This window comes from Aureobasidium pullulans (genome assembly GCF_000721785.1).
Source record: "Aureobasidium pullulans EXF-150 unplaced genomic scaffold scaffold_31, whole genome shotgun sequence".
Classification (NCBI taxonomy): domain Eukaryota; kingdom Fungi; phylum Ascomycota; class Dothideomycetes; order Dothideales; family Saccotheciaceae; genus Aureobasidium; species Aureobasidium pullulans.
In genome coordinates, this window is record NW_021941051.1 from 173,690 (window position 1) to 201,095 (window position 27,406).

At 49.8% G+C, this 27,406-nt stretch overlaps 12 protein-coding genes across 12 annotated transcripts; 3 read left to right on the forward strand and 9 right to left on the reverse strand.

The window, feature by feature from the left end:
- The first annotated feature begins 178 nt into the window (after positions 1 to 178).
- Positions 179 to 4,496, forward strand: M438DRAFT_305944 (TPR-like protein). Its single transcript, XM_029902244.1, has 2 exons — positions 179 to 779; positions 832 to 4,496. Exons 1-2 carry the CDS (start codon positions 380 to 382, stop codon positions 4,122 to 4,124), a joined length of 3,693 nt encoding a protein of 1,230 aa, XP_029755825.1. The 5' UTR covers positions 179 to 379; the 3' UTR covers positions 4,125 to 4,496.
- Positions 4,497 to 4,617: 121 nt separating this feature from the next.
- On the forward strand, positions 4,618 to 7,707 carry M438DRAFT_144269 (uncharacterized protein). The gene is made up of 2 exons (XM_029898920.1): positions 4,618 to 5,039; positions 5,123 to 7,707. The coding sequence occupies exons 1-2, from the start codon at positions 4,953 to 4,955 to the stop codon at positions 7,463 to 7,465; spliced, it is 2,430 nt and encodes an 809-aa protein (XP_029755826.1). The 5' UTR covers positions 4,618 to 4,952; the 3' UTR covers positions 7,466 to 7,707.
- A 405-nt stretch (positions 7,708 to 8,112) lies between these two features.
- M438DRAFT_339641 (uncharacterized protein) lies at positions 8,113 to 8,748 on the reverse strand (the record flags this gene model as incomplete). The annotated part of the gene is made up of 2 exons (XM_029904239.1): positions 8,113 to 8,437; positions 8,495 to 8,748. The coding sequence occupies 2 exons, from the start codon at positions 8,746 to 8,748 to the stop codon at positions 8,113 to 8,115; spliced, it is 579 nt and encodes a 192-aa protein (XP_029755827.1).
- Positions 8,749 to 10,979: 2,231 nt separating this feature from the next.
- On the reverse strand, positions 10,980 to 11,763 carry M438DRAFT_409375 (uncharacterized protein). The gene is made up of 2 exons (XM_029910013.1): positions 11,585 to 11,763; positions 10,980 to 11,532 (listed from the first exon to the last, which is right to left on the reverse strand). The coding sequence occupies exons 1-2, from the start codon at positions 11,697 to 11,699 to the stop codon at positions 11,300 to 11,302; spliced, it is 348 nt and encodes a 115-aa protein (XP_029755828.1). The 5' UTR covers positions 11,700 to 11,763; the 3' UTR covers positions 10,980 to 11,299.
- On the reverse strand, positions 11,446 to 12,462 carry M438DRAFT_144298 (uncharacterized protein). Its single transcript, XM_029898921.1, has 4 exons — positions 12,027 to 12,462; positions 11,732 to 11,972; positions 11,585 to 11,683; positions 11,446 to 11,532 (listed from the first exon to the last, which is right to left on the reverse strand). Exons 1-2 carry the CDS (start codon positions 12,332 to 12,334, stop codon positions 11,831 to 11,833), a joined length of 450 nt encoding a protein of 149 aa, XP_029755829.1. The 5' UTR covers positions 12,335 to 12,462; the 3' UTR covers positions 11,446 to 11,532; positions 11,585 to 11,683; positions 11,732 to 11,830.
- A 4,150-nt stretch (positions 12,463 to 16,612) lies between these two features.
- Positions 16,613 to 17,938, reverse strand: M438DRAFT_359511 (uncharacterized protein; the record flags this gene model as incomplete). The annotated part of the gene is made up of 1 exon (XM_029907343.1): positions 16,613 to 17,938. The coding sequence occupies one exon, from the start codon at positions 17,936 to 17,938 to the stop codon at positions 16,613 to 16,615; it is 1,326 nt and encodes a 441-aa protein (XP_029755830.1).
- A 1,601-nt stretch (positions 17,939 to 19,539) lies between these two features.
- On the reverse strand, positions 19,540 to 21,005 carry M438DRAFT_283419 (cellulase; the record flags this gene model as incomplete). Its single annotated transcript, XM_029901384.1, has 5 exons — positions 19,540 to 19,603; positions 19,664 to 19,859; positions 19,925 to 20,390; positions 20,445 to 20,771; positions 20,832 to 21,005. The coding sequence occupies 5 exons, from the start codon at positions 21,003 to 21,005 to the stop codon at positions 19,540 to 19,542; spliced, it is 1,227 nt and encodes a 408-aa protein (XP_029755831.1).
- Positions 21,006 to 21,821: 816 nt separating this feature from the next.
- M438DRAFT_339645 (uncharacterized protein) lies at positions 21,822 to 22,274 on the reverse strand (the record flags this gene model as incomplete). Its single annotated transcript, XM_029904240.1, has 1 exon — positions 21,822 to 22,274. The coding sequence occupies one exon, from the start codon at positions 22,272 to 22,274 to the stop codon at positions 21,822 to 21,824; it is 453 nt and encodes a 150-aa protein (XP_029755832.1).
- Positions 22,275 to 22,380: 106 nt separating this feature from the next.
- On the reverse strand, positions 22,381 to 23,338 carry M438DRAFT_144364 (uncharacterized protein). The gene is made up of 2 exons (XM_029898923.1): positions 22,568 to 23,338; positions 22,381 to 22,514 (listed from the first exon to the last, which is right to left on the reverse strand). Exons 1-2 carry the CDS (start codon positions 23,072 to 23,074, stop codon positions 22,488 to 22,490), a joined length of 534 nt encoding a protein of 177 aa, XP_029755833.1. The 5' UTR covers positions 23,075 to 23,338; the 3' UTR covers positions 22,381 to 22,487.
- Positions 23,339 to 23,478: 140 nt separating this feature from the next.
- Positions 23,479 to 24,888, reverse strand: M438DRAFT_349566 (uncharacterized protein). Its single transcript, XM_029906426.1, has one exon. The coding sequence runs from the start codon at positions 24,641 to 24,643 to the stop codon at positions 23,603 to 23,605; it is 1,041 nt and encodes a 346-aa protein (XP_029755834.1). The 5' UTR covers positions 24,644 to 24,888; the 3' UTR covers positions 23,479 to 23,602.
- Positions 24,889 to 25,418: 530 nt separating this feature from the next.
- On the forward strand, positions 25,419 to 25,937 carry M438DRAFT_239255 (uncharacterized protein; the record flags this gene model as incomplete). Its single annotated transcript, XM_029899505.1, has 1 exon — positions 25,419 to 25,937. A coding segment is annotated over one exon (519 nt), but the record flags the coding sequence as incomplete, so codon positions are not given.
- Positions 25,938 to 26,122: 185 nt separating this feature from the next.
- On the reverse strand, positions 26,123 to 27,182 carry M438DRAFT_349567 (uncharacterized protein). Its single transcript, XM_029906427.1, has one exon. It carries the CDS (start codon positions 26,941 to 26,943, stop codon positions 26,332 to 26,334), a length of 612 nt encoding a protein of 203 aa, XP_029755836.1. The 5' UTR covers positions 26,944 to 27,182; the 3' UTR covers positions 26,123 to 26,331.
- Positions 27,183 to 27,406: the final 224 nt, after the last annotated feature.

Below are 27,406 nucleotides of genomic sequence, written 5' to 3' on the forward strand. Positions count from 1 at the left end.
CTTCACAAACAAAACATTCAGTAAAGCAGCATTGGCAACATGATCATGTATCACAGGACTGTGGTATGCGACGAGGGTGATCGGCTTAGCTGCCACATCTGGAGTGACGCGTCTCGGCTAACCTTCTCTAGTCGGACATGGAACTTGTGAAGCTCGCGCTGGCCTTCAACTCACTCATCACCGACATCCACGCCGACGTGCGCCTGCCTATTTTTGTCTATCTTTCTATCGCCTCTTACTCATCTCAGTCCGTTGTCGCCCGCTGGAATCAAGCGCCCTTCCCCCGACTTGGAAGAACCTCTATATCGACAGTCGCGCCGATCCATGGACCATTGATTTCGGCGCATTTACTATTTCATCCTCGCAACCACCTCTAGCCATGGCTGTCACGCAGAACGGCTACGCAAACGGCCTTGATGGCCACGACGACGATGCTTCCACTGCTCTTGCCAGATTCTCGCACATCCCCGCCGCGCTCGATGTACCTCTTTCAAGTGGAGATGCCGAAGAGGCAGTCGAGGTCAATCTCGAGGACTTGATGGACGATCCTACCGAGCTGTGTACTCTGCTTGAGAACGAGAATGTCGCACGAGGTTACTGGATGACCATCGCTTTGGCCTACGCCAAGCAGCAAAAGATCGACCACGCCATCGACATTGTCTCAAGGGGCCTCAGTTCTCTGTCGCGCAACGCAAAGCCCGAGGACAAGCTGTCGCTGTTGTCATGTTTGTGTTGGTTGCGCTTGCAGCAGTGTAGAGAAGCTCCTCGCCTGAAGCCCGGTACGACATTCAAACTCCTCTGCTGTGTCGCATGTAGCTAATCCATCTGCAGACTCCCAACTCGCCTCGGAAGCGCGCAACAAGGACTTCTACATTCAACAGGCTACCGCCACTCTCAACGAGGCTTCGCGCATCAGTCCCACATACCCTCCTCTCTTCCTCGCCCGCGGTGTCCTCTACCTCCTGCGTGCCTCTCTACAACCTTCCAAATCTTCATCATCCGCTCAAGAATCAGAACGCCTTGATACCCTCCGCCAGGCTGCAAAATGCTTCGAAGACTCTCTGCGCGTCTCGCAAGGCCGCAACATGATGGCTATCATGGGCAAGGCCAGAGCTCTTTACTCCCTTGGCAAATACCCCGATGCTCTTCACAACTACCAGGCCGCTCTTGAGCGTGCCCCACATCTTCAAGATCCGGATCCGAGAATAGGAATAGGCTGTTGTTTCTGGCAGCTTGGCCACAAGGATGAAGCCCACAACGCATGGCAACGTGCACTGGATGTTAACCCTGAGTCAAAGATCGCGAACATCCTTCTCGGCCTGTACCATCTCGACCAGAGCGCAAGGTTCCAGACCACTGAGCCCGAGTTCCAACAACACTACAAGAAGGCCATGACCGAGTACACTCAGACCGCATGGAAACTTGACAACAAGTTTCCCTTGACATGCGCCACCTTCGGAAACTACTTTATCCTCAGAAAGGCCTGGCCCACTGTCGAGCGTCTTGCTCGACAAGCTATTGAAGCTACAGACGTCAACGCCATCGCCAGTGATGGATGGTATCTTATGGCTCGCAAGGAGCACACCGAAGGAAATGTCGCGAAGGCCACGGACTACTACAACAGAGCCGATCAAGCCAGAGGTGGAGATGAGAAGGGCTACTTGCCCGCCAAGTTTGGTGCTGCTCAACTCAAGATTCTGTCAAAGGATTGGGCCGGCGCAAAGTTCCGTCTCGAGAACATTGTTCAGTCTAGCAAGAGTGCTGAAGCCATGACTTTGCTTGGTCTGCTTTATGCTGAGGAAGTCTATTCCAACCAAAACGCTGGTGCCAAAGAGGACAAATCAGCGGAGATGAAGAAAGCCATTGCTCTTCTTGAGGGTGTTCGCAACAGCTGGAAGGACCCAAAGAAAAAGACAACTCCCGACTCATACGTTCTTCTCAACCTTGCCAGACTCTACGAGATTGAGAACCCCGAGAGAAGTCTGCAATGCCTTCAGCAGGTCGAGCAGATGGAGATGGATGACATAGATGAGGATGATCGTCCTGACATCAAGGACGAAGCCGAGTTGAAGGTTGCTCTCCGTGAGATGGTCCCGCCACAGCTCTTAAACAACATGGCTGCTTTCCACTTCCAAGCCGAACGTTTCAGTCAAGCCAGAGACTTGTTCCAGACTGCTCTCAATGCTTGTGTCAAGGCTGGTGCAAAGGACAGTGAACTCGACACCGACTCTCTTGTGACCTCGATCAGTTACAACTTGGCCAGAACTTACGAGGCTGAGAACATGCTTGACGAGGCTAACCAAGTCTATCAAGGCCTGCTTGAGCGTCACCCCGACTATACCGATGCAAGGATCAGACTTGCATACATTGCGCTCCGCGAGAACCCCTCAGAAGGTGCTCAAGCGGTTAAGAAGTTGCTCGAGTCGGAACCAGGAAATCTCGACATTCGCGCGCTCTACGGTCATTACATTCACAAGGCAAAGAAGCGAACAATGAACCCTGCTGAGGATCAAGAGCAGAGGCATTACAAGCACACTCTTCAACATCATGACAAGCACGACAGATACTCACTGACCGGTATGGGCAACCTCTTCCTGCAAGTTGCACGAGAGATGCGCAGAGATACCGATCAAGACAAAGAGAAGCGCACAAAGACTTATGTCAGAGCCATCGAGTTCTTTGACAAGGCTTTGCAGCTCGACCCTCGCAACGCCTATGCTGCTCAGGGTATTGCTATTGCTCTGATCGAAGACAAGAAAGACTATGGAACAGCGATCCAAGTCTTCAGCAAAGTTCGTGAAACCCTGAAAGATACCAGCGTCTTCATCAACATGGGCCATGCCTTTGTCGAAGTCAAGCAATTCGCCCGTGCGATCGAGAATTACGAGGCTGCACTTGCCAAGGACCGCACACATGATCCCAGTATCCTCGCTTGTCTGGGTCGTGTTTGGTTAATGAAGGGCAAGCAGGAGAGGAGTCTGCAGGCTATCAAGACAGCACTTGAGTTCTCAAACCGTGCACTGGAATCATCACCCGAACAACTTCACTTCAAGTTCAATGTTGCATTCGTGCAAATCCAGATCGCTCAACTCATTTATACCCTGCCGGAAGCCACAAGAACACTCGTTGATCTTGAAGCTGCTGCCAATGGCCTTGACGAAGCTATTGAAAGCCTTATGGCTATTGCTCGCTCACCTAACCCACCTTTCCCCAAAAACGACATCGAACAGCGTGCCAGCATGGGAAGAAATACAATGCGCAAGCAGTTGGATCGTGCCTTACAGAGCCAACGCGACTTCGAACAGAAGAACGCATCCAGACTGGAACAAGCTCGTCAAACCCGTGAGGCTGAAATTAAGAAGCGCCAAGACGAGAAACGAGCACTGGAAGAGGCAGAGGAAGAGCGTAGGAGGAAGATCGTTGAAGAGAGACAACGCATGCAAGAGCAAGACCGCGAAATCACTCAACAGAAGATTGAAGAAGAAGCTGAGCGCAAGGCCCGTGAAGAAGCGGACTACACTACGGATGAGGAAACTGGTGGTCGCAAGAAGAGAGAAAAGAGGCCCAAGGGCAGCAAAAAGAAGAAGAAGGGCAACGACAGTGATTCAGACATCATCAACGATGAGGATGAGGGATCTGACGCTGATGGCAATGCCGAATTTGGCGGAAAAGAGAAGCGTCAAAAGTCAAAACGCCGCAGTACCTCGGCTGCTTCTGACGACGAAGACGGCGAGAAGCCCAAGAAGAAGAAGCGCAGAAAGCTTGAGAGAAAGGGCAAAGCTGCCGAGCCCAAGGGCAAGTTCAAGAGCTCTGAGATGGTCGGAGACAGCGACAGCGACGATGATGCCGTTGCTACTCAGAACGAAAACTCAGCACTCGCCGAGAAGATCAACGATGAGGATGACGCTCAAAAGGAAGCTCGAGGAGACGGCGGGGATGAGTCCATGGCAGAGGGAGGTGACGAAGAGGACACCGTTGTTGAAAGGCGGAGAAAGAAGCCTGCTCGTGTGATCGACGACGAGGACGAGGACGAGGACGATACACCGGCTGCCACTGGCGGTGATGTCTCTATGGTCGACGAGACAGTCTCCGCAGCTGGCAACGAGAACGCCCCAGACTCATAGGTATCTTCTTTTGTACAACACACGTAGCTATCATCTCTTTCAGGGAGGACGGGCGTTCACAATTGGCATTTCCTTTGATGACATATCCTCACCAGGGCCATTTTTTTGGGCAAGTCAAAAAGCGTTGCTGGATTTACGTTTGGGCATCAGCTCCCCCTTGCCAAAGATAGAAGGAAGAAATAATCATAACATTGTTTCAATGAATTAAGGTGTGGTGCCTGAGAAACGCTTGAGATGGTTCGAGCAGCACAAGTCGGGGAAGGTTTCTTGGGAGCTCCACAGGTTGGTAGCTACTTCCCCATCTGTCACCTTGTGACTTGCTAACAGATTATAACTCTGTCACAGCTCGATCATCGCAGCATCTTCCAACGCAATTGACTTTTCCTCGTCTTCTTCTCGTGTCCACCTCACAACCTCTACTGCATTTTCCTCATACTACACCCACCCAAGTGCTAAAGCTTCTGATCTCAGCATCTACTCAACCCGTCTATCCGCACTAGCATGGGCCTCTTGCACGGAAGAACAACACATCGGTCCACAATTGAATCACAAAAGAAAGGTTTGGCTCCATACCTGTAGCAACAACAAGGTCAGATCACAACAATTCTACTGGTCAGGCGGTATAGCGGCTATGCAATGCTCTGGAAAAAGCATTCTTCTCCACTGAAGTTTCCTTAAGCTATGGCATGCTTCAAAGCACCGAGCTCACGCTGACGTTCGGGGTTTTCTTCCTCGACTTTTCCCTTCTCACACTTCCCGTTCGTTCTATTGCTCACACACCTCAGCCCCATACTGGAACAGCAATAATCAGCATTCAACACACGCAAGATGCGTTTCACAGACGTATCATTTGCGGCAGTCTGCCTCGTGCAGCTGTTCGCGCCTGGATACGCTTGGCCGCAGCCGGATCAACTGGTACGTCCTCTAGTCTTTACGAGCTCTGCATTCTCTGGCTGCTCTTGCACGAATCTCTTGACCGAAAGCTCACACAATGACAGGTTGCGGGGTCTCCTCCGATTGACAATGGCATAGCTGGTCAGCCATTGCATGCATACGGGCAAGCTTCGTTGAGAAAACGCCAAACAGGCGACCAAACCACTTCAACTTCGTCAAGCTCGTCTTCGGGTACTGTCGCTTCTGGTTCCATGACCTCAAGCAGCAGTTCTAGTGGTATCTACACGAACTCGAGTTCAAGTGCTGTCAGCTCCACATCAATGTCTTCCGGAAACTCAACGTCAAGCTCTATGAGCTCCGCAAGCTCTACCTCTCGAGCAAACTCGACGTCCTCAACAGCTTCGTCCACGTCGACGTCGTCAACCGCTTCAGCAACAGCTTCCACAGTTGCAGGTGTGACCTTCCAAATCCAGAACAACACCATCTACAGCGGTAGCTTGATCAACCTCATGAGAAAGCGAGCTGCTGCCCAGGCTGGTATCGATATGTGCTTGAACAAGTGTGCGAACAGTACTAGCTGTGCTGGCACATCATACGACAACAGCACGATGATGTGTTCGTATTACAGCTCGGTCGACCAGAACAGTCAGATGACAAAGAACGGCACCACCTTTGCTCTTGTTCAAAACCGTGCAAGTAACTCAACCAATAACAGTACTACCACTGCTGCATCCTCAACCATGACTATGACTAGTGGCATTGTCACGGCTCCATCTTCGACCATGACCATGACTTCGTCTGGCAAATTCTCGAACAGCTCGACCTCGAGTCAATCTATGACAAAACCTGCGAATAGCACTTCCAGCTTGGCCAGCTTGTCTACCACCATGAGTGTAAACACTACATCGAGTCGCTCGATGACAATGTCCAACTCGACTACCTCAACAATGTCCAGCAGCACCATAGCTTCGAACACAACATCATCGACCTCGGCTACACCGACCAATCCTGTCGGTGCGAGATCTTGCGATCAGATCGCAGCAAATGGCAACACCTTCACCGATGGCAACAACGTCACCTACGCTGTCATCTGTGCCAAGAAGGCGGCGAGAGATCTTTTCGCCATTCTTGCCAACCTTTCTCCAAGGGCAGATCCAGGCGATGTAGCCACTGTACAGTCAGGCAGCTTTGAAGGCTGTGCTCCTTATTGTGACAGCAACGCACAATGTAATTCCTACAGTTATGATCGAAGCAACGGTACTTGTCATTTAATGAGCTCGAGCAACGTGACTCAGCCCATTGCTGGTCGAGACTATGCATACAAGATACAGAGTCAGACCTCTTCCAGCTCTAGCTCGGCAGCCCCAAGTACGACTAGCAGTTCAAGCACGTCGTCATCATCAACCTCAGATTTGGTACCTGAAGGATATTCCATATCCAGGACAACAATCTGTCAGGATCCTACAGGAGCGTCTGTGATAACTCCATCCGCTGCATCGACTACACCGAGTTCGTCGTCGGCCACCCCAACAACACCGTCTTTTTTAGACGTTAGCAGCTCGAGCAGCTCGAGCACCCCTCCGCCACCGCCCCCATCGACAACGTCTTCATCTACTATTGCCACTTCTAGCTCGAGCAGCTCGAGCACACCACCCCCGCCTCCTTCATCGTCGAGTGTTGCTCCATCTTCGACGACGTCAAGCTCGCCACCGCCTCCTCCGCCTTCGACCACTTCAAGCTCGAATCCTCCTTCGACCACTAGCTCACCCTCTCCATCATCAACGACTACGAGTACCACGCCCACGACTCGTATGGCAATCGCTACACAAGTACGTGTGGTGGCAGCCAGAACCAGATCTGTCAACTCGGCAGCTCCATCGGCCGAAACCGTCGTCGTCGAGCAAACCATGGGTGGAGTTACCACTACGTACTCAATCGCTTCCGGCGGCAGTACCGTGACAGTGGTGGGTACCGCAACTAGTGTTGTAGCTGTCTACACTTCTACTCAGCTGGTCGCATCAATCAGCAGTTCCAGCTCCGTATCAAGTGTTGTCGCCTCGACTGTAACTGTTGGCGCTGTGACTGTCACTTCGGATATCATAGTCCCCAGTGGATATGCTACTGTCACGGCTTCTGGGTCTACCGTCACCACGAGCATTGACAGGACTGTGGCTACTGGTGTTGCTACAGTCACGGTTGGTACGGTCACAACTGGCGGACCTACGACTGTGACTTCAGGTATCGCTACTGTCACTGTTGGTGCCACTACTGTCACGTCCGGCGTCAGAACCGTCAGTCCCTCATCCAGTCCAGTCAGTTTCATGACCGTCTTCCGAAAAGATAGGATGCTGGAGAAAAGAAGCGAGGAGCCAGCGAAGAACGCTCAACCAGAGAAGATCGAGAAGCCATGGTTCGCCTTCGACGGCTTGACCGAGATGTGGATGTGACATCTACCTCACCACATCCTCCTTTCTCATACTCTTCTACTCCCCTCTCCTAGGCTCTCAACCTCCGGAGTACTTCCCCAGCTAGCCGTCAAAACGCAAGAATCTTGTCGGGATCACGTCAACGTCCCTTGAGAGCCCCTTTTTCACCCGCTCTCTTTGCAAGACCATTTCATCATCAATGCTGTCGAGCGGAGCGCTCTGCAAGACAACTTACCCAATAATCATAGCACAAGTCAGAAGGGAAAACAAGGAATCACATAATCTGGACAAGGAACGGTAATGTATTTTTGGTAGGAACAAAGTCTTGTGTTTTTGGGATTTATGCTGTGTGGTTATTTTGTCCTTTTCCTTCGTTTCCTGCATCTTCCCGCCCACCCTTCGTCACTCATTAGAAGAACCCCCCGTCGTGTATGTAATTAGTCGTAATACTGAAAGATAAAAATACACTCTCTTTGGTTTTGAACTCCACGTTCCTTCGTTGTTTTATTGGTCATCGCATCGGCGCGTCGTTCGCGCAACCCTAAGCGCCACCGATCTCTCTGCAGGTTTCGTTGTTGGAACCAGATCATATCTTCTTCCCATCTCCTTCATCTCGAAAGACCCCTTGACCTCCCGGTAGGAGTGTTTGATCGCTCCTCGGTCGTGCTTTAGGGATGACCTTCGAGCAAGAAATTCCACCATCTCCAAGTGCTGTCGTTGGCGTAGATGATGGAGTCGGCTTGTATGTAATCAGGATCGCGATGTTCGAGGTCAGAGAGGGTGAAGAGGTTGTTAGGGGAGTTGGGAGAAAAATCGACGGCGGGGCTGCTGGGAAGGGTGTGCGAATGAATGATGACAGAGTCCATGACGGGGCTGCCACAGATAGCACAAGAAGGAGCTGGCGGGGGCGTAATTCCCTTGATGGAGGTTATAAAGAAGTCGTGTCGCTCAAGTTGGTGTAAGTGGGCTCGCTGTTGTCCTTTGGCGAAGAAGCTACATGACTGATGATGGATGGAGAGTATCTTTTGAGCTGGCGCTCGAGATATTCACGAGCCATTAGGGATGATGTCGTCGTCGAGATCTGAGTTATCCTCCTGGGAGGCGAGAGATGGTGTGGCAAGGGTGATGACTGGGCTGCTGGATAAGAAGGAGACGTAGCCGAGGAGGGCCGTTGTATAGAGGGCCATGGTGTTGATGGCGCCCATTGTACGGTTCTCGGCCATGGGGTCGAAGAAGTCGACCTTGTGGGCGAGCTCCTCGCTAATAGCCTTGGGAGAGGGGGTGTAATTCTTCACTGAATTCATGTCGCGGCAGGAATTAACCATCACCAGAAATGCTGGAAGATTACGCGTTTTAGTCCTAGCCTGTGGATGACAAGGGGTGCGGAAGTAGAAAGGCGTACTCACGATATTCAAGAAAGATAAAGATGATGAAGGACATGAATGACAAAAGGGAGACAAAGTTGACAAATCAAGAGAGGAGTGATAAAAGGAGATAGGGTTTAATGGAAGAAAAGACCGTACTCGCGTAAAGTGGTTGTCGTGGTGGAAAAGGCAGCAAGGCAAGCCAAAACAAAAAGCAGAAGGTTTATATACCAAGAGTTTGACGGGCCTCGAATCGGGGGAGAAGTTCGTCGTCGAGTCGAAAAGTCGAATACTTAGTAAGTGCTGGGTCGTAAAAGGAGCGATTTTGGTAAGATTGAAGTCTTATGTTTAGCTTGGGTTTTATATCTTTTATGGGGTTTTCTGAACTTTTCAATTTTCCTTTGTTGTATGTATTCCACCTCTGTCGCTCATCAAAAACACACTCCTATGTATGTAATGAACAAAAAAGCCACTCCTTTTTGTTCAGCTTCCATCACTTTGCGTGTTGTATGTCGTATGTCATCTCGTTCGTCTGTCTCGTTGAGAAAAGAAATATGCATGAATGGAACAAAAATCAGGGAGGTCGGCTGTCTCCGGAGCCACCGGTGTGTACTTCGTTATTGTTGTCGAGTAAGAGGACGTTTCAAGTCTTCTTCATCTCCATGAGAGCCTTGACCTGCTCGCAGAAGACGTCGTCGGCGGACCTGCTGGGATCAGGCTCGTTGTGCTCGTGGACGGCCTTTACCATCTCCATGTGGAGTCGTTGGCGTAGGTGGCGGGATCGACCTGGACGTAGCCACGAAGGTGGCCCCCAGTCAAGCTAAGGCGGTAGGGAAGCTCCTCTTCTTCAGCAGTCAGAGCAACCCCTCCATCTGAAGAGACGGTAGAGCAGTTGTCGTGATCGTAGGCAGCGGTAGTAGCGACTTTGGCGGCAGCAGTAACATCCATGTTACCCACAATGTAAGCGAGCAAGTACTCTACATCATAAGGATGAGTGTACTTGTTGCCAAATTTGGCCATCAGACCATCGATGATGAATGCTCTCAACTCGGTGTCGGTCTTGGGCGTGACAGTCGGAGCTAGGGCCATGAGCTCGTCGTGGATGTAAGACATAGGGTCGAGGGTGGTCGAGGGATCGGAGGTGGCCTTCCAAACGGTGATTGAGGACATGACTGGAGATACAAGTATTAGTCTTCCGCTTTGTGGATGGGAAGGTAGAATCAAGGGGTATGCTAGGATCGTGAAATTATTATAACTCAAAGAGGTGGTGGTGGTGGAAGAAGAGGGTTGTAATAGCAGGCGGTACTAGTAATGCAAAAGGAGCTCAGTAATGAGAGATTGACAAGAAAAAGAGGCAATGTTGGTGGAAAGAGGTGTTGTTGATTGAAGAAGATGAGGTCGCAAAAGTACTTACTCGCGTGTGGTTTTTGTGGTAGGAAGAAGAGAGATTAACACAAAAGCAGAGTTTATATGACAAGGATTCGAGTTCGACGGGCCTCGAGTGGGAACGAATCTTGTCGTCGAGTCGAATGCTTAGTAAGCGCCGGGTCGACGACGACGATGCCTTTTCAGGAAGTGCTCTCTCTCGAAGGCAGTAACCTAGTTAGTAGTATGGACAAGTTATCTAGATGTCGAGAGAGGAGGTGATCCTATATTGCTTTCTCTCGATCATATAGCAATGTTAAAAAGCATGTTACATTTTGAAAATCATTTTAGCAGATCTTTGTGGTCCAGAGATACTAGCTTCTTATATACCCAAAGGCCCGCACGATATTTCTGAGATTAGTACATGTATTCGCCAGGAGATGTAGTCCTTATGATCTTACGACTTGATAGAGAATACAAAAGCTAAGAGTGAAAGTCCTGCCTTTTTAAACGACAAGAAGCGTTAGCTCAATAATTTCCGCTAGAATGTAAGGCTGTAATTGCTAGTCCTGTTGGGCAGACGGTCCTAGTAGCTAGTCGACAAAGGTTCCTCGATCTCATATCTCATATATAGTATAGAGTACAAGCAAGGGATAAAGGCTAAGCAAGGGACGGAAGCAGCGATCGATGGTAAATATCGAGCCTTTTGAGTTAGACTGATGGCTTAGAATGACTCTGAATGATACACCGCATACATCATTTACAACTTTCCAAGATAATTTCGAAGGGAAAGATAATTCAACAAAGCTCTGATTGTGTAGAAACTAAACGAGAAGCAAAAAGAGAGACAGTCATTTTCCAATTCAAGGATCCCTGTCTGGAGAAACTGACCGAGGCAAACGATATCCCCCAAGAAGTGCCTAAGAGCCTTAAGGCGCTCGATGAAATGCCCTACAGAGTTGTGTCGTATCGTGCCAGTCGTCAATGAATGGGCGGGAAAGGAGAGAAAGGGTGTGGAATGAGGGCTTAGGTCGAGGGCTCAACACTGCTGTGGCCGAGGGCAACGTGAAGAGAATAATCACGGCCACAGATATGGTTGCCGTTGGCGTTGACCTAGCGACATGACCTAGAGCTTCACAGGTGCCCAAGACCGAAGCGCAACGAAGGTTCGGGTGGTAGGGTCCTCTATGAACACCATCACGTACCAGGCTTTGCGGAAGTAGTACTGGTAGGTCGGCTCAGGGTCGTGCGTCTCGCCGTACAGAATCAGCTCTTCTGGCCCCCGGGGATGCAAAGGTCTCCTCGCAGACGGGTCACGGGAAGATGGTTCGGTTGACCGCGCTTTCTGACATGTTGATACTAAGGGGTCAATTAACTGAAAGAACGCAGCGTTGATGAAGATTGTACGTACATTGACAGAGAAGAAGGTGCGTGGGTGCGTGTAAAGTCAGGAACAAGAACAATTGCACCTTGCTCATCTTTGCGACCAAGGCTTTTTTGTCAAGGTGCTCTACCACTTTCAGCATTTGTCGATAAGAGATGAAGGAGCAGTACTCACGGTCAAGGGCGGAACATGTATTACAGGCTCTGGCGCTCATTGGATAGCAACTCCAAAGAACGTAATCAACAGTAATGATAAAAGCAGAGAACGATATTCCTATTTCTTTTCTAGAGCCCGGTCGTGGTGGTGAGCGCAGATGGTGTCTACATCAATGAAGGCGACACCTAGCTCGATCATATATTGAGCGTACTTGTAGCCTCGTAGGGGAGTCATATCCTTGGGCACAACGCAACTCTCTCTATGAACACGTCAGTATCATTCTGTTCCTGGCGAACAGTCATCTGCAACTTACGTGTCAATCGAAACAGTGCGGATGTTGTTGCCGTTTGGGGGCCACTCTGACTTCGGTGGACTTGTCTCCTCTAGACTTTTGAGACCATGGACCTCTGCAGCATCCTTGAGGAGTTGCACAGTGAGGAGGACTGTACTGGTTGCGTCGTCTACCGCACAATGCTGTATAGTGGATTGTGTCTTGCGGCGCAAGAAGAGAACGTCACCTCTTTGCACTACGAACAGACGTTCAGACTGACTGGAGCGGCTGTTACCTCGTTGAGCGTGTTTCGCCTGGTACCCTGCTGTATACTTGGCATGTCTCTCCATCTTGGTGCCCAGTTGAGACAAGGACAAGCGGCTTCTCTATACCAACAGGCCATTAATGTCATCTCTCCAGATTATTGGAGTCGTAGTTGACAACAGCATGTTGTTCTAGAGCGTGAATATCTTTCTTGCAAAGACATCCGGTGAGCAAGATGTATTAGACAGCGTCTTTGAATCAGACATCGAGGGTAGGGTCTATATACAAGGACGAGGGCGACATAGTGCTGCCGGTCTTGTTGTACTTGTTATTTCTTCCGTTGATGGTAGAGCGAGTATTTATAACAGCAGTTTCGTTGACCTGGCCGAGCGACTCGGTGGTCTCCTCTTCCTTAGCAGTCAAGGCAACCCTTGCGTCGGAGGAACTCCTTCGCGGCTTGCCAGCGCACCGAACTTCAAGCGGAGTTCCTGCTCCAACTCACGGTTGTCCGAGAAGAGCCTCTTGTGATAGAGCCCCTGGAGTCTGGACAAAAGTTTCGAAGAGGGTCGTGGCAGTTTCTAGTAGTCACATCACGCGTGTGCGAGCTTCCGCCCAGAACTGCCCACGGAAGTCGGTAAAGTAGTTATCTTTCTCAACCCCATCAGCAACCCGAAGGTGATGGGTCGAACGCTGCTTCTGGTTCCGAGTCGCTGATAAAGTCTGGTACAGTCGGACTCTACTTGTGGTATACTACCCCGAGGTAGGCTCGAAGCTTGAGACGTCCAGCGGTGATGATGAAGAAGCCATCTTGCACGAGATCAGATGAGTTAGCGACGATGGTACCAAGCAGATCGACCTTCCTCGCCTTGAATCTACTGCGCGAAGTGGTGACGGCTCATGGAGGTTGACGCGCTTGCCTCTGATGAGTATCCGATGTCTCCATTGTTCGAGCAACCAGAGATTAGGCTCTGAAAGCGGCACGGAGTCGGGGCTGGACTAAGCTCTCTCCGTTGATGGCGAAGTCGAGAATGATGGCGCCCACATCGAGATCAACAAAACCAATACTGCGGGGGGTGACGGTGGACCTGTCAATGTTTTCCTGGCCAAGGGTGACAAAGATATTGCATGCAAACTGTCCATCACCTGTCAAGAAGACTGGTCTTGTCACTCCTCTTTCTCCTCTCATTTCTTCTTCTGTGTGCTGGTGATGGCTACGACTCGACTAGCGTGGTGCAGGTCCCTGTTCTGGGTCATCTGGGTACGAATGGCACGCGATCAGCATGCTGCTGAGATCTCGGTATATATAGGTGATGTTCATTGTTCAGAGTGGGTGACTGGCTCAGTTTATAAGAAGGTTGTACGGGGCGCTTCTTGCTTTGTTGCTGAGTTTATACCTTCTCGATCAGCATGCCAGCATATTGTCGAGTACGTTCGCAGTCTGGAGGCCCTCCAGAGCCAACTTGCAAATTCTGAGGCTGGAAGCGCCGAAGCGGAAGTCTAGCTGTGCAGCCTTCGATGAGTCGTTCAATAAACCCCATCTCGTGGTAGGTGCTCAACGGTGTCGCTGCTCCCTTCCAGTGTCTCCAGCTTGTCAGAGAATTCAGAGTCCATAAGCAAAGAGAAAGGACATGTCGGACAAGAGTACGTTGTTTGTGGGTGGTGAAAATACAATAAGGAAGAACGGGAAACAGGGTGGGTCTTGGTCGGAAAAACTTCGCTGATAGAAGCACGGAAACCCTCAGGAGCGTTAGCACAAGGAAAAGGTCAAGAGACGACGATCACTTACAAAGGTCTCATTAGAAATGAATAGAAGGCATTAAGCGGGCCCGCGAACGGTCTTGACCTTGAAGGCGATGGTGGACTCCATGACAGAAAGCTCTGTCTGATGGGCAAACTTATCAGAATCATGAGAGCCCTAAGCTTCTGCGCGTTGTGTGCTTACCTAAGCGGAGCTGCTGTGATCGTTGAACATATTTGAGAGAAGGAATGGCGGCCTCAGAATCGTGAGCAAGGGCGACATTCCCAGTATGAGGCTAAGATGATGCAGCAGTGTGCTCAGGGACTGATGCATTAAGACTAGCAACGTCTATAGGAGGCAAGTCATGGTCCGACACTACTACGGTTGTGATGGATGATTTAGCGAGTTGTAATGATCGTGAGGAGAAAGAGAGACCGAGAGAGGAAGGAGAGAGGGAATTCAAAGTATACACACGACCTGTCAAAGACAGAATGCCAAAACGTAAGACGCATTAGTGTCGATATTTGCAAAAGGATGCTGTCTCGACAGTAGGCTGCAAAGTTATTCCAGAAGGCCGTTTGCTTTCCGGGATCATGAGCTAGTAAAAGCTAAGAGTGTGAGACATGATCTCTGTTTATGAGAGGAGAGACAGCCTTATATATCTACCCAATCCCAACGAATGCTACCCCAACAAAGGCCATGATTGCTACTACAATTTGCTAGAAAATTCTAGCGGATAGTAGACAAAGGCGAAACTCCTTGACAGAATCACTGATAAGCAAGGAATAAGGATTGAGTAAAAAACAGCAAGCAAGCAAGGAGAATCGTAATGGATACAATCACTAAAATCGACTTTTGGAACACAAAGTATCTCTTCCGTAAAAATCTTATAGTACGAGGCACAGGCTCAAAGAGCGAGCCAGCATGGAAGCCAGTGGAGACTTTATGCAGGTTTGTCGAGCAGCAACGAAATCGACATTTGGTCGAACTTTCGATGACAGGCTCCAACAAGGAAACGAAACATCTAGGGTTCCCAAGATCATATAGTCGAAAAGTACTTTTTGGCGATGGACTGGCGACAACCTCTTCTAGATGAGCATGACATAATGCGACAAGTATTGTATACACATATTACTATGGAGATAATGCTTCTAGCAGACGAGACAACAAGTTTTAGAGACATCTTGCGCTCTGATATGATGTTATACCACAATCCTTGCTAGAATAGGTATTCAATAGAAGTCGAAGACCGGAAAATTGCTTTCTGTATGTGAGAGATGTGCTTGTATATGCGCTTTGATGTAACCAAATGCTGCTTCATCAAGGCCATGGTGCTATCCTTTGCTACGTTATTCTAGCAAATGTGCACAAAGGCGTCTCTACAAGCAAACTATGAAGATGCTTTATGGAAAGCCAATTCCATCTCATAAGAGACTAAGGGAAAACGAAAGCTAGCTAGAAACAAAGATCAAGCAAGAGATATCGGCCATCCCGCCTCTTCCAATCAAAACGACCTTTGCAGATGGCATTAGTAGAACGAACACCTCTCGCGACCATTTTAGCATGATCCGGAGCAAAGGAATAGCAATAAGTCCCAATTCTGCAACTAGAAGAGAAAAAGCAGATCAAAATCTAGCACATCTCTCTCATGGTCGAAATTCTTTTCCGGTGCAAGGAGTGCAACGCGATGTGTTCTAAAACTTCCGTCCCTCTCTGTATAGAGCATGGCATCCTCCTCGATTAGAGTGTCTTTCTTCAGTTTACGACCATATGGCGTGCGTATCGTGTTCCGATCAACCAGGCCCTTAATGGCCTGCGCTGCTGCTTGTGCGATTGATCTATCTTCTCTCTCCGTCGAAGGGAAAGCAACAACAGCACATAATAGAAAGTGCAAGTGATGACACAGGAAGAGGAGGGTTTATCTATTTACGCTAGTATGCTAGCACGAAATTCCATCTTTGATCGCCCAAACTCCTTGAGCTCTCCAAGATCAAAAGCTACAAAAACAAACCCGAAAAGCAATTAGCACAGACGCAAAGCGAAAGTGAGCGCCCAACTCCCAACTCCCCAAGGAACTTTAAAGTTCACATGCCGAACGCAATACAGAAATCAAGAAAGTGAAAAGTGTGCGGATGAGCTCTCCTCGAGACATTCATAGCAAAAAAAAAACCATGCTGAGCGACTCCTCCTTTAGTATCTGCCGTGAACGCAATAAGTCTTGAGCAAGGACGCCCAGTCACAAAAAGCGTCTGAAGAAACCACAGAAGCATAGTTGACGATGTAGTACTCCGGATGTGCGAAGAAAGAAAGCGACAAAGCAACAGAAACAGCGCATTCGGTTGGACAAAGAATCGGTGAAAGTTCATGTCGAGTTCCAGAATCTCGAACAAAGAAGGTTCAAGGAAGTATGCTCAATGCTTCCTCGACTGTACTGTTCTACCAGATATTGGGTAACTTGGATATTCGTGATCGTGGTATCTATCGCGTCTCAGCGTAAATCTTTGTCGAGAGCAAACTCGCCGTAGTTGAGAAACATGGAAGCAGGTGACGAAGGCTGCCAATGTATTCAGAGAGCCCAGAGGAACCAGATGCTCGTGGACACGGATACACCGGAAGCCTAGCTAATTCAGCGATGAAGTGACGAGGTGTAGCTACGCTGGCTTGAGAAACGAGGCCGAGGCGATGACGGACAAGGAACTATGCGCTCGAGAGAAGGTGGGTGGGAAGGAGTATTGTGCTCGGATTGTTGAGACGAGCTGGCGCCCTCGGACTGGTCAGAACAAGTGGGCTGTTGAAGCTCGTGAGATGGAGTGGTATGCACCGAGTTGGGCTCGTGTGCGAGGGATGTGTGTTCCAGCTCGTGAGAAGAGGCGGCCTGCTCGGCCTGGGGAGAAGAGATAGCCTCCTCCGGCTGACGAGGAGGCTCCTCGCCGATAGTTTTCTCCGACTCGTGAAGAGTAGTAGTCTGCTCGGGCCCGTGAGAAGGAATGGCGGTCTCGGAAGCATGAGCAAGGGCGACCGAAGTAATCTCCTCGCTGGAGGACGAGGGAAGGTCCCTGTCGGAGGTTGAGAAGTTGATCTCATTGCGAAGGGGTGATGGGACAAAGCTCAAATTTCTCAAGTCTCTGTTACCACCTTTACGCGGCTGCTCGATGCCCCGAAGATACAAAGGTATGCTCAAATTTAATGAAGCCATGGTAGGGATCCCAGGACCCATAGAGCGGACAGGGGAGTTGTAGGTGTTCATGATGCTGCGCTCGCTTCGGCGAGCAGAACGAGTAGACTGAGAGAAACGTTGACTGGCGGGCAGAGCGCAATCGAGGACAGCGTCAACAGGAGCTCGCAGATCATCAAGTCGATCCAGCAGAGGACGACGACGGGGGGAAGCCGGACGCTGAATTCCTGCATCGCGATGGTGCTCAACGGATAGGACATGATAGGGCGAAGTGGGTAGAGGGCGATGAGACTGCTGCATCAGCTCCGTATCGGCCTGGAAGGAAGACTGTGTCGCCTGACCCTGAGCTGAGATGTTACCGTCAAGTAACCCATCGCGTCTTTGGGCAGCAATTTCGGCAGGGGTCGAGTCTTCTTCGTCGAAGGCTACAGATGGCTGATCGTAGGAGTATGCCTGGCCCTGGCGAGAAAGAGAAGAGGGTATATGAGAAAAGGTACTTATGCGATGCTTAGCCCCGAGAGCCGGCTCGACAGAACGCGAAGCGATAGATTGACTCTGAACAGCAGCATAGTGAGTAGAATCATGGATCGTCTGAATGTCGCGACTCGTCAATCGCTGGAACCTCGGTAGTCCCATCGATTCATCTCCATCGTTTTGGACCATGGTGAATCCGATGCTTTCAAGGACCTTCTTGCGCATCGTGTCCATGTCGGCGCCATCTACCGTAAAGTCGATGTCGAGAGCGCTCTGTTGACGGGCACGATCCTGACCCTCCATCTCTACCTTGTGTTAGTTCAACGTGCTGTCTGTCAGGAGAGAGAGATTAGGAGTTACCTGATGGTGATAATAGGCCGTGCGGGTCTCGAAGTTGAAAGGAAGAGATGGTAAAATTGTCGTGTGCGCTCGTGTATGGCTTTTGTGGTTGGGGAAAAAAAATCAAGCTCAATAAGCGACCGACGAAATCCTGAGTCGAGTGTACGGACGAGACGGTGGAGCTCTGTAATCGAGTTGCGGTGACAACATACTCGCTCTTGAGTCTCGATGTTTATGAACAAAGCTTGCTGTGGGCATCCAGCATACTTCCCACATGCAAGGCTTGCACTCAACTTGGTGTACCTTTACCGCAAGCTCATCGCACACGAACATGAAAATCACTAACAAATCACCTTGAAAGATGTCTCGGGACACTGAGAATCGTCGATAACACAATTATACTGTGATAGGTACGCTGCACTTGGATGAGCTCTTGGTATCTATCATTGGGGAGTTATGTTTTGGCTATGTAACTTTCCTCCTGACTCTCCAACCTTCAGCCATGATATTGAACGCCCCTGAAAAATAATTGATAACAAAAGACAAGCCTGTGTCACCGAATAGTAAACGCTCGATGCTGAGTTTTCAACTCCTGTAGAGACGATTGGGTGGAAACTTGTAGAAAGAAGAACGAGAAGCCAAAAGCGCGAGTGTATGGAAGCCTGCAGTATACCGGGTCCCCTAAGGCACCGCGAGTGACGTACAGTGGACGAAATTGTGAGCCGTCTTGTGCGCCATCAAGTCTGGTCAACACTACTATCCCAGCGAGTGCAAAAGCTTCCGAACTGGATTTCTCTTTCACGTTCCCATCATTACTCACCTAAATCTGATCGGAGGCAAGCCGCCTGCTCCTAAAGCCAAGGTCAAAGGTCCCGATATGGCCTATTATAAGTTCTTAGAGATGCTTTCCGGCGTGGTTTAGATCGCCCGCTGCGAATAGAGAGGCCGTCGTGGCTATGCGACTAACACATCCATAACCAGGGGGTCGTGGCTGTATCAGTTCACCTCTGAACTTAGCTCTCTGGACCCTGCGTGCGAGCAATGGACAGTCTTGAACGATGCCACCCAGAGCGGCCCGACGGAGGTCAAGGAGAAGAAAACGGTCTTCCTGATACACATGAGTTCGATAAAGTCGGTCGAAACCTTTTTTGCCTTCTGATAGGGATATATCAGGCACCGCGGATAAGCGAGAGTGTGTTTTGGACGAACTGCTTGGTTGGTTGAGCGATGGCAACGGGGTTCTGATTGCCTAGCTATGGTAACAAGGAAAGGAAGAAGAAACTTAGCCACAGAAATGCGAATGCGCCTCCGATTGACAAAGAAACATGTGTAAAGTGCGACCTGTGGTCGGAAAATGGACTTTGGAGAACTTCCCGACGTTTGCCCGGTCGACATCGATGCTTCCTCCCAATCTCTCTTCTTCCTCACCAGCGAAGGTCATTGAAGAAGTATTTTCCACCTCGTCTTCAGACTCGTCTTCCGAACCATTTTCCGACTCATCATCCGCTTCCATCTTTATCATCCTCCTCTCTTGAAGACCAATAAGCCTGCGTAACTCACGGAGTTCACCAACGATTCAGGGCTGCAACAGCTTTCGCATGTTCGTAAACAAGAGGTTTGGCTTCAGCACTGCGCATCACAAAAATCAGTATTCGCATCAAGCATTTTCGATTTTCGCAGTGAACTCACTCGTCAAGGTAAATCGTAAAGCCATCATTGTTGTTGCGACCGTAAGAGTAGTTTGAGTAGCCGAATTGCCAGTACATGTCACTCATCTTTTCCTCCAGCGAGATTTTCTGCCAACCTCCAATGACGGCGACTCTGGTTTCATTGGCAGCTGCGGTTTTGTTGAGATATTGCAGTCGTGCGGAGGCTGTCAACCAACCTGTAAGTGTCCTTGTCAGCTTTTGGTCCATCAGAAGGGGCATTGAAAGAAGAGGAAAAGATTACCATATTCCTCATGAACAACAGGCTTTCCAGCTTTCCTACCCGAAGCAGCATGATCCCTGATCCACTGATCCGCCCACTCAACCGTCTTACTCCACCAATCAGGATAAGTATGGAACACTCCAAAATCAATATTCTGCAAAGCGATAGTGGCGTCAAAGTCACCACCATCAGAACCATTGTATGCCCAATCTTCATTGCTGGGGTCGTTGAAGCCGCCTTCACCGCCCCAGGTGATTAGGTGGTAGGGATCTAGGCTTCTGATGTATGTGCTCATTTCGTCGGTCCATTGGGTAAGGAGAGCGGCTGTGCAGTTTCCAGAACTGGGTAGATTGCGGACGGCGTCGCCGGCGCAGCGGGGTTCGTTGGCGAGTTCCCAGGCCATGATCGCTGGAGAGTTCTTGTACCGTGTGACCATGGCTTTCACGTAGCGTTTGAATGCTGCCTTGATCATGGGATCGCGGTAGAACTATGGATATGTCAACACGAAAGATGTCGTCAAAGGTGGGACATCGTTACTCACATCGTCGTGATACTTGCCACCAAGGTTAACAGTGTACACATCCATACCACCATAGTCGGCCCAATCGTTGGTCAAAGGTACAATCAACTTGCTGCCGACCTTCGTTGCTGCATTGACGACTTTATCGAAGGGTGTGACATCGATCGTGGATTTACCATTTGCCCATCTCTGGAAGACGACTTCAGTGGTTCCGGCACCTTCGGCTCCATATTGAGGTAGTCCGCCAGTGACATATGTTGCATTCTTGTCGTTGAAGCCCCAAGTGCGGAAGACAGGAAGACCTGCTTTTCTGCCAGCCGTGAGACCAAGCTCGACATCTGTCTGGTTCTGTGCAGGGTATCAGCCATCTATATATCCAATGGAAGGATCAGCATAGAAGAGACGTACGTTGTCGAATGGGAAGTAGTAAGCATTCGTGCCTGCAAAGTAAAAGTCCTTGCCATCAAGTTGGAATTTCGTGCCCGTCGTGGTCACGAAACCCTTGGGACATTTCTTGGGTGCGGCGACTACACTGCCACAGAGAAGACTGAGCGAAAGCACAATAGGAATGTTGACAAACATGATCTCAACTGCTGAAAAGATCTGGATATTGCTGGTCTAGAGATTCCATGGCGGCAATGGGGTGGACTATATATCTTGTCTCAGATTGATCAACCTGTAAACATTGCATAAATCAGAAGGTCTGCCATACCTGAATTGGTACGGAGGTCGTCTTTGCCTGGGCGTGCATTGTAATGTTTTGCCGACGGAACAAAGTCAGGGCTCCGGTCTCAAATAGGCAGGCATAGAAACCCCGAATGATCATGGGATGAAGAGTAGCTGCAATTGCAACGGCACAAACTAGGATAGGTGGATGAATGGAAGTATGTCTACTCGAGTGGGGTAAGGGCTTCAATTCAGGCTGCCGAGGTTAGCGTGTGTCGAAACTTGCTCTCGAGCAATTCAGACAATAAGAACTGACAGGCATTCGATTATCCGACTACTTGTACATACACCATGACTTTGTAGCTCAGCATGTCGTTGCGATGTGGTGGGTGAAGGCTTTTGTCTGATCATAGCTATCTTATCTGATCCTGCTAAGGTAACCCTGCCTCAAAGCTATTAAATAGACACCCACGTCTTATCCCATGAATCAGACATCACGAAGAAGTTGGAAGATGCTAGCAGATAGTTAGGTGTAGTGATGCTTACTAAATAAAAGCGTACTATGCCTTGATGGTAAGAGCGAGATTGTGAGCCAGGTATAAAGCTGTGAAAGGTGATGTGATGCTGTCCTTGGAGGCAGCAATCATTGTGTTCTTAGCGACTTGTTCATGCCATTCCATCCATCAAAGTCAGCACGAAGAATTGCTGTCTTTCTCAAAGTCCAATCTCTGCTCACAGGGCCCTTCCCGTCCAGTCTAAAGACTCAATCTTGCGCTGAAGCTGTTCAATGGCCTCTTCGGCAAGTTCGAAATGCCGTAGTCCCAGCAGTCCAGTCTTGGAGATCTTGAGGGAGTCAGTGATCTTCTCCGCCAGTGTGTGATTTGCAGACGCTTCGAGGCCCTCGTGTCTTTTGGACGTCCAGGATGCCCAGATTTTGGCTTTCAGACCCATCGACTCGTGGATTTTGATCGAGCAGTTGATATATGGACGATCAGAAGACCTTAGAACTAAAGCATGGAAGTAATCCGCAGCGTCCGGTCCCTTTCTGTCCAGCCAGACAACAACCTCAGCTTGGAACGCATAATCGAACGTGCGTGTACGTAGACCGTCCCGAGACGACATGCGGAGATGTGGGGTGATGATGGAAAGTACAACGGCAAAAGCTTCTGTTGCACCTGCGTGCATGTGTGCAGCATGTTCAGAGATGGTGCGGCAAAGAGACTTCCGGGTTCGAAATCGAGGAGACGTTGGTTACGATCCTTTGTTTCGTTCACCAGCAAGTTGTAGATCATGTTGCGTATCTCGGGAGGCAACTCCAGGAAAGACACGGTTTGTGGCTTCCAATGTTTCAAAGCGCACACAAAGCTTGACTCGAGCTGTCCATAGTCGAACACGTATTCAGCAATATAACTCATTGAGAGAGCTCTACAAATTTGTGTCAGTGGGTCCAGCTTGAGTAGAGTCTCAGATATACTCACAAAGGGGGAGAAAACTGAGTCCTTGGAACCAGTCTTGCGCGAAGTCGTAGGTGTCTGTAGCCAGATCTCAACCGAGCTCCATAGAAGAAGACAACAGACTCTCCAGAGAAAATCAAGGCGATGGATGTCTACCAAAAGACAAGCAAGCAGCAGAAACCGATGAACGCGACGAAAGGGATACAGGCAGCGATGAAGGCGAAACGAGCAGTGGCCGAAGTGTCGAGTAATTTGTCGAGCTGATGAGTGACGTGCACTGCAGTCCTCGACAGTAGTAACGAGAAATGTCGAATCTGGTGGTTGATGTGAATCGTGGAGGAGTGCAGGTAGAAACAGTGGTTGTGGAGGAGAAGATCGCGCGTTGATGAATTCACACGTGCAAATGACTATGCAGGGTCGCTCTTCCCTGCTAAAACAAGGCGCTTCACTCATGGAATGGAAGGCACAACAGCCAAGGATCGAGGCTGCTGGGGATGTCCCGGTAAAGCGCAATTGTGCCAAAGCATGCATGTCAAGGAGATCATTACACAATGGATGGGAAGGAAAGGGACCTCAGCTCAAAGGTAGCTCATGGCTGGAATGATAGTATAGTTTTGCACAAGACCACCACTTTCTCACCCGGTGGTGGGGTGGTGTGAGGGAACGGCTGCTGTGTTCCGAATTGTGTTACTCGGTCGCTACCAAGCACTACCCTACAGACGTTGGTTCGAATCCTAGACCGGGCAAATCTTCTTTCTTTTTGCACTATCGACATCCATCTTCCTCCCTGCTGTTGTCCAGGATGGAAGGAACGATTGTGCTCCAGCGCTCGGAACGAACATCTGAGCCGCTTTCACCTGCAGACGAGAGAAAAAGTCGGAACATTACTGTTTGACTCGCCTGGAAAAATGGAACAGGCTCATGATTACACGAAGAGAGGTTGCGTACACTGCTTGATGGATGCTCGCAGGCAGAGTCACTGAGCGTGTAGAGGAATTGATCGCAGGGATGGACCACGAAGCTTAGTATTGTCCACAATCTCTACAAACCTCTCTGCGCTCATACCACTCTCTCCTTCAGTGCAACACCCAACTCTCCATCTTCAATCGCATCTTTCAATTCATCCATTTCTTGACCGCGATCATGGATCACCTGCTGCAATGTTTGGACAAAAGTCTCGCCATTGTTGTCGAACCAGTCGCCTTGGCTTCTGATGTAATCCTCGACTTGCCTTTTGAAGGGTGCATTCTCCTTTAGGAACATGAGTTGCTCTGGATCGAGCTTCAACATGTCCTCAATGACGTAGTAGTGTAGGATGTCGTCGCCCCAGCCCTCGGCGCCTGGCTCGTGGTTGGCGGTGGGGACGTACTTGTTGTGCCATTTCGATGCTGCGACGTCCGAGCAGTGGTAAGCACCGTCTGGCACGAATGATGATGGCGGTGGAAAGTTGAGATGAGTATTGAAGATGAGTTGGTGGTTCGAGTTTGGGAAGCGCTTCTGGAACTTGCGGTTTACAGTACCATTCGAAGGGCAAATGTTGTTGCTGATGGTATCCCGCAGCATGTTGTGGACGTCCAGCATCTCGGCCAACTCAACCGAGTTGAAGTTTCGCAACAGCAATGTACGCTCGTGCTGCAGTGTAGGTATACTTCGCATCCACCGCAAAGTCGTGCCGTCATGGAAGGCTCGAGAGAAGAGCCAGAGGCGGTATAATGCTCGTCTCAGACGCAATCGCTCGTCATCGGAAATGGACCTTCTATTCTCAAAGTCTGACTTCCACTTCTTGGAGGGATATACAGCCTCCCATTTTGTAGCAACACGACCGACTTTTACGATGGAGCGAATCAGCGCGAACGAGAGAGAAACAGTGCGACGAAGGTGAGCGGGTTGGGAGGCGTTGTGGGTGACCATCTGGATGATGTCTTGTGTAGGGCCAAATTCGTTCTCGGCTGCTTGAGATAGGATGAGGAGTCTTTTGGAGGATGTGAAGACTTGACGGAAACGGTGACAGGTCGAAGAGAGGGCGATGACGGAGGAGATGGTAGGCAGGGCGAGGAAGATGTCTGTGACCAGCTCGGATGGTAGGAGTTCGATATGCATGGCGGCCGTAATTTCAGATGGCTTTGCAAGGAGTTCTATTCCTGGTATGTCCGCGGACCGATGTGTTCAGAGAATGGGTTTCTGGATCTGGTAGATGTCGTGCCAGACTCGATGGCTTTGGAGGTCTATCTGGCGATGTATTCAGGTACTCAGATCAAAAGAACCCCTGCGTTGGGGATACTGGAGAACATGACATTCTGAGAACACGAATGAACGTCTGACAGCCCATTAGGGCATAGATACAAGACGCTCATGTTCATCAACCATGTAGTCACAAGGAGAAGGAGTCGTCTGCACTCCGAAAGGTCATCAATAGCTGAGCTTCACCCCCGGACGCACGGACTCCGTGTCTTCTGATACGGAACGTTGGTCGCGCGGCGAATGCAGAGATTGCTTGATAAGCTAAGCCTTGGTGTCTGATAACATCGTGCCTCCGCAGTCAAAGTCGTCACCCTGATGGTCGACTTCCAATGCCGAGGGAAACAATCAAACATTCATCACAATCATCCAATCCGTCCATGATCTCGGGAATTGAATTGAGATACAGTTAGCCAAAAATCTTTGTCTCTGTCCCTTATAATCATCAACAATGTCGACCCTAACAGACACTGGCCACCACAACTGTCGCGACTACTACCTCCCGATCCAACCTTCAACCCATCACACTCTCCCTCCAGCCCTCTACAAAACAAAATCCACAGCTCAGATACTCGCCCTTCATGCCTCTCAGAAGTCACCTCTAAATGCTCCCTATACTCGCCAGACCTTCCCCTTCTTGCGACTACCCTACGAGCTCCGTCGCAAGATCTACTCTTACCTCCTACCCTACACAGAAACAAAAACCTCTTCGGGCAGTTTGATCGCAGAAGCAACAACCGGATCATCAGCGGCGAGTACGGCACATAAAACCCACCTGGCATCTCTACCATCCGCCAAATACGCAAAAAATACCATCCTCTGGCATCGTGGACAAACCTCTATACTCAGTGCATGCCGCCAATTACACGCAGAATGCTCAACAATCCTATATGGCGAAAATACCTTCGTGCTCTGGATATCTTACGATCAAATCCAATTTCGATTTCGCTGGGTGCTTGCGTCAGGATTGGCGCCGTCACATGCGTATGATTTCCTGGCTGGGTGGGGAGGAGCAAAGTATATCGGGAAGATAAAAAAAGTGGTCATGACGGTGGATTGCGTAGATGAGTATACGGGGATGATCAAGTATAATGTAGGTGGGAGCGGATTGACTCATGGTCTACGCTTGCAAGTCCAAAAATTGGTACGGGCGATCAACACAGCAAGAAATGAGGATGCGAGTGAAGAGCAGGGTTTGAACAAATTGACGGTGAGGTTGCAGAATGGGAACGATGGTGTTCTAGAGTCGGAGAAGAGAGGGATTGTGAGATCAAGGGACTCTTCTGTAAGGAGTGTGGAAGAAGTACAAGGTGTTCTCGAGCCTTTACAAGCATTGACAGGATTGAGAGAGGTTTTGATCTGCGGTGCGGTCACCGATACTTACAAGCAAGATTTAAGGAACAAGATGATGGCGATGACGATGCTTTAAGCGGCCATTGTGTAGGCAGCGATGTTTTACAGAAGTCAGCTGCAACCTATCGCATAGAAGACCACAGCAACAAATGCCCTATGTCCATAGCTGCCATTAACCTCTGGGACAAGTTCCTTCGCTACCTCCGCCAAGAATGCGAGATCTCAGCTCTCGCAAAGGCCAGTGCAATGACTAAAGAAACATCCACTCCTTCCGCAACCTCAAGTCTCCACGCCGTCCTATCCAATCCCCTTTTGTGCAAAAACGCCGCATCATTATTATCAGTCAACGTCATCTCAGCAACAACAACCCCCTCGACTCCAAAAGTCGTCCTACTCACCGCTTTATCAAACGAGCGCATCTCCAGATTCGTGATCCCTCCATCATCATCAATAAACTGCACATCCACAGCAGTAAACCCGCCATTTCTGGAAGAAGTGACATCTTTGATTTTACAGACTTCTTTGGCTACTGTGTTTTCGATGATCCATTTGTTGACGCTCCAGTTTGTGTGGCGGAGGTCCAGAAGATGTGCTCCCGAATTCGCGTCGACAAGGCTCCGCCGCAACGACCATGAGGACCCGAGGTCTTTTGCGGTGAAAGCGTAGAGTTTTGTTCCGGTTTCGTCGCAGACCATGGCGTCGCGGAAGTATCTGTCGCGGCAGCGGAGACCGAGAGTGCGATGGGTTTTGGCGATGTGTTCACTATTTAAAGAGAAGGAGGCCGGTGGAGGCTGAAGGGTGGAAGCCATGATGGAGAGGTCTCCACTCCAGAAGAATGCGGTTAATTCTCGCTTTCTTTCTTCAATCCCTGATGCTTTCAGTACTGCGTGCTGTATGAGGTGGACATGTGAATGAGAGGAACGTGAGGACCGTAGTTGCATTTGAGGTATGCGACTCGATCTATCTCCACATCTGCCCTAAATCCTTCGTCGTTGAGGAGCGCCAGATCTGCGACAACATGGAGATTATCAGGATGCATCAGGCCTCCGACACGACATAGGTAGTTAAACTTCACACTCATTCGAGTCAAGCAGTGGTATTCCATCATATGCTAGAGCCTCCGCAGTGTAAAAAGCATTATGGTGGTGGAAAGACAGGAGACTGAGGTTTCGATAATAGTGAATGATCGGGCCGACCTCGGGACGCGAGCCCACCCGTCGTTGACGGCCAACGTTCTGTCGCGCCCGTCCATACCGCGACATCTTCCTGACT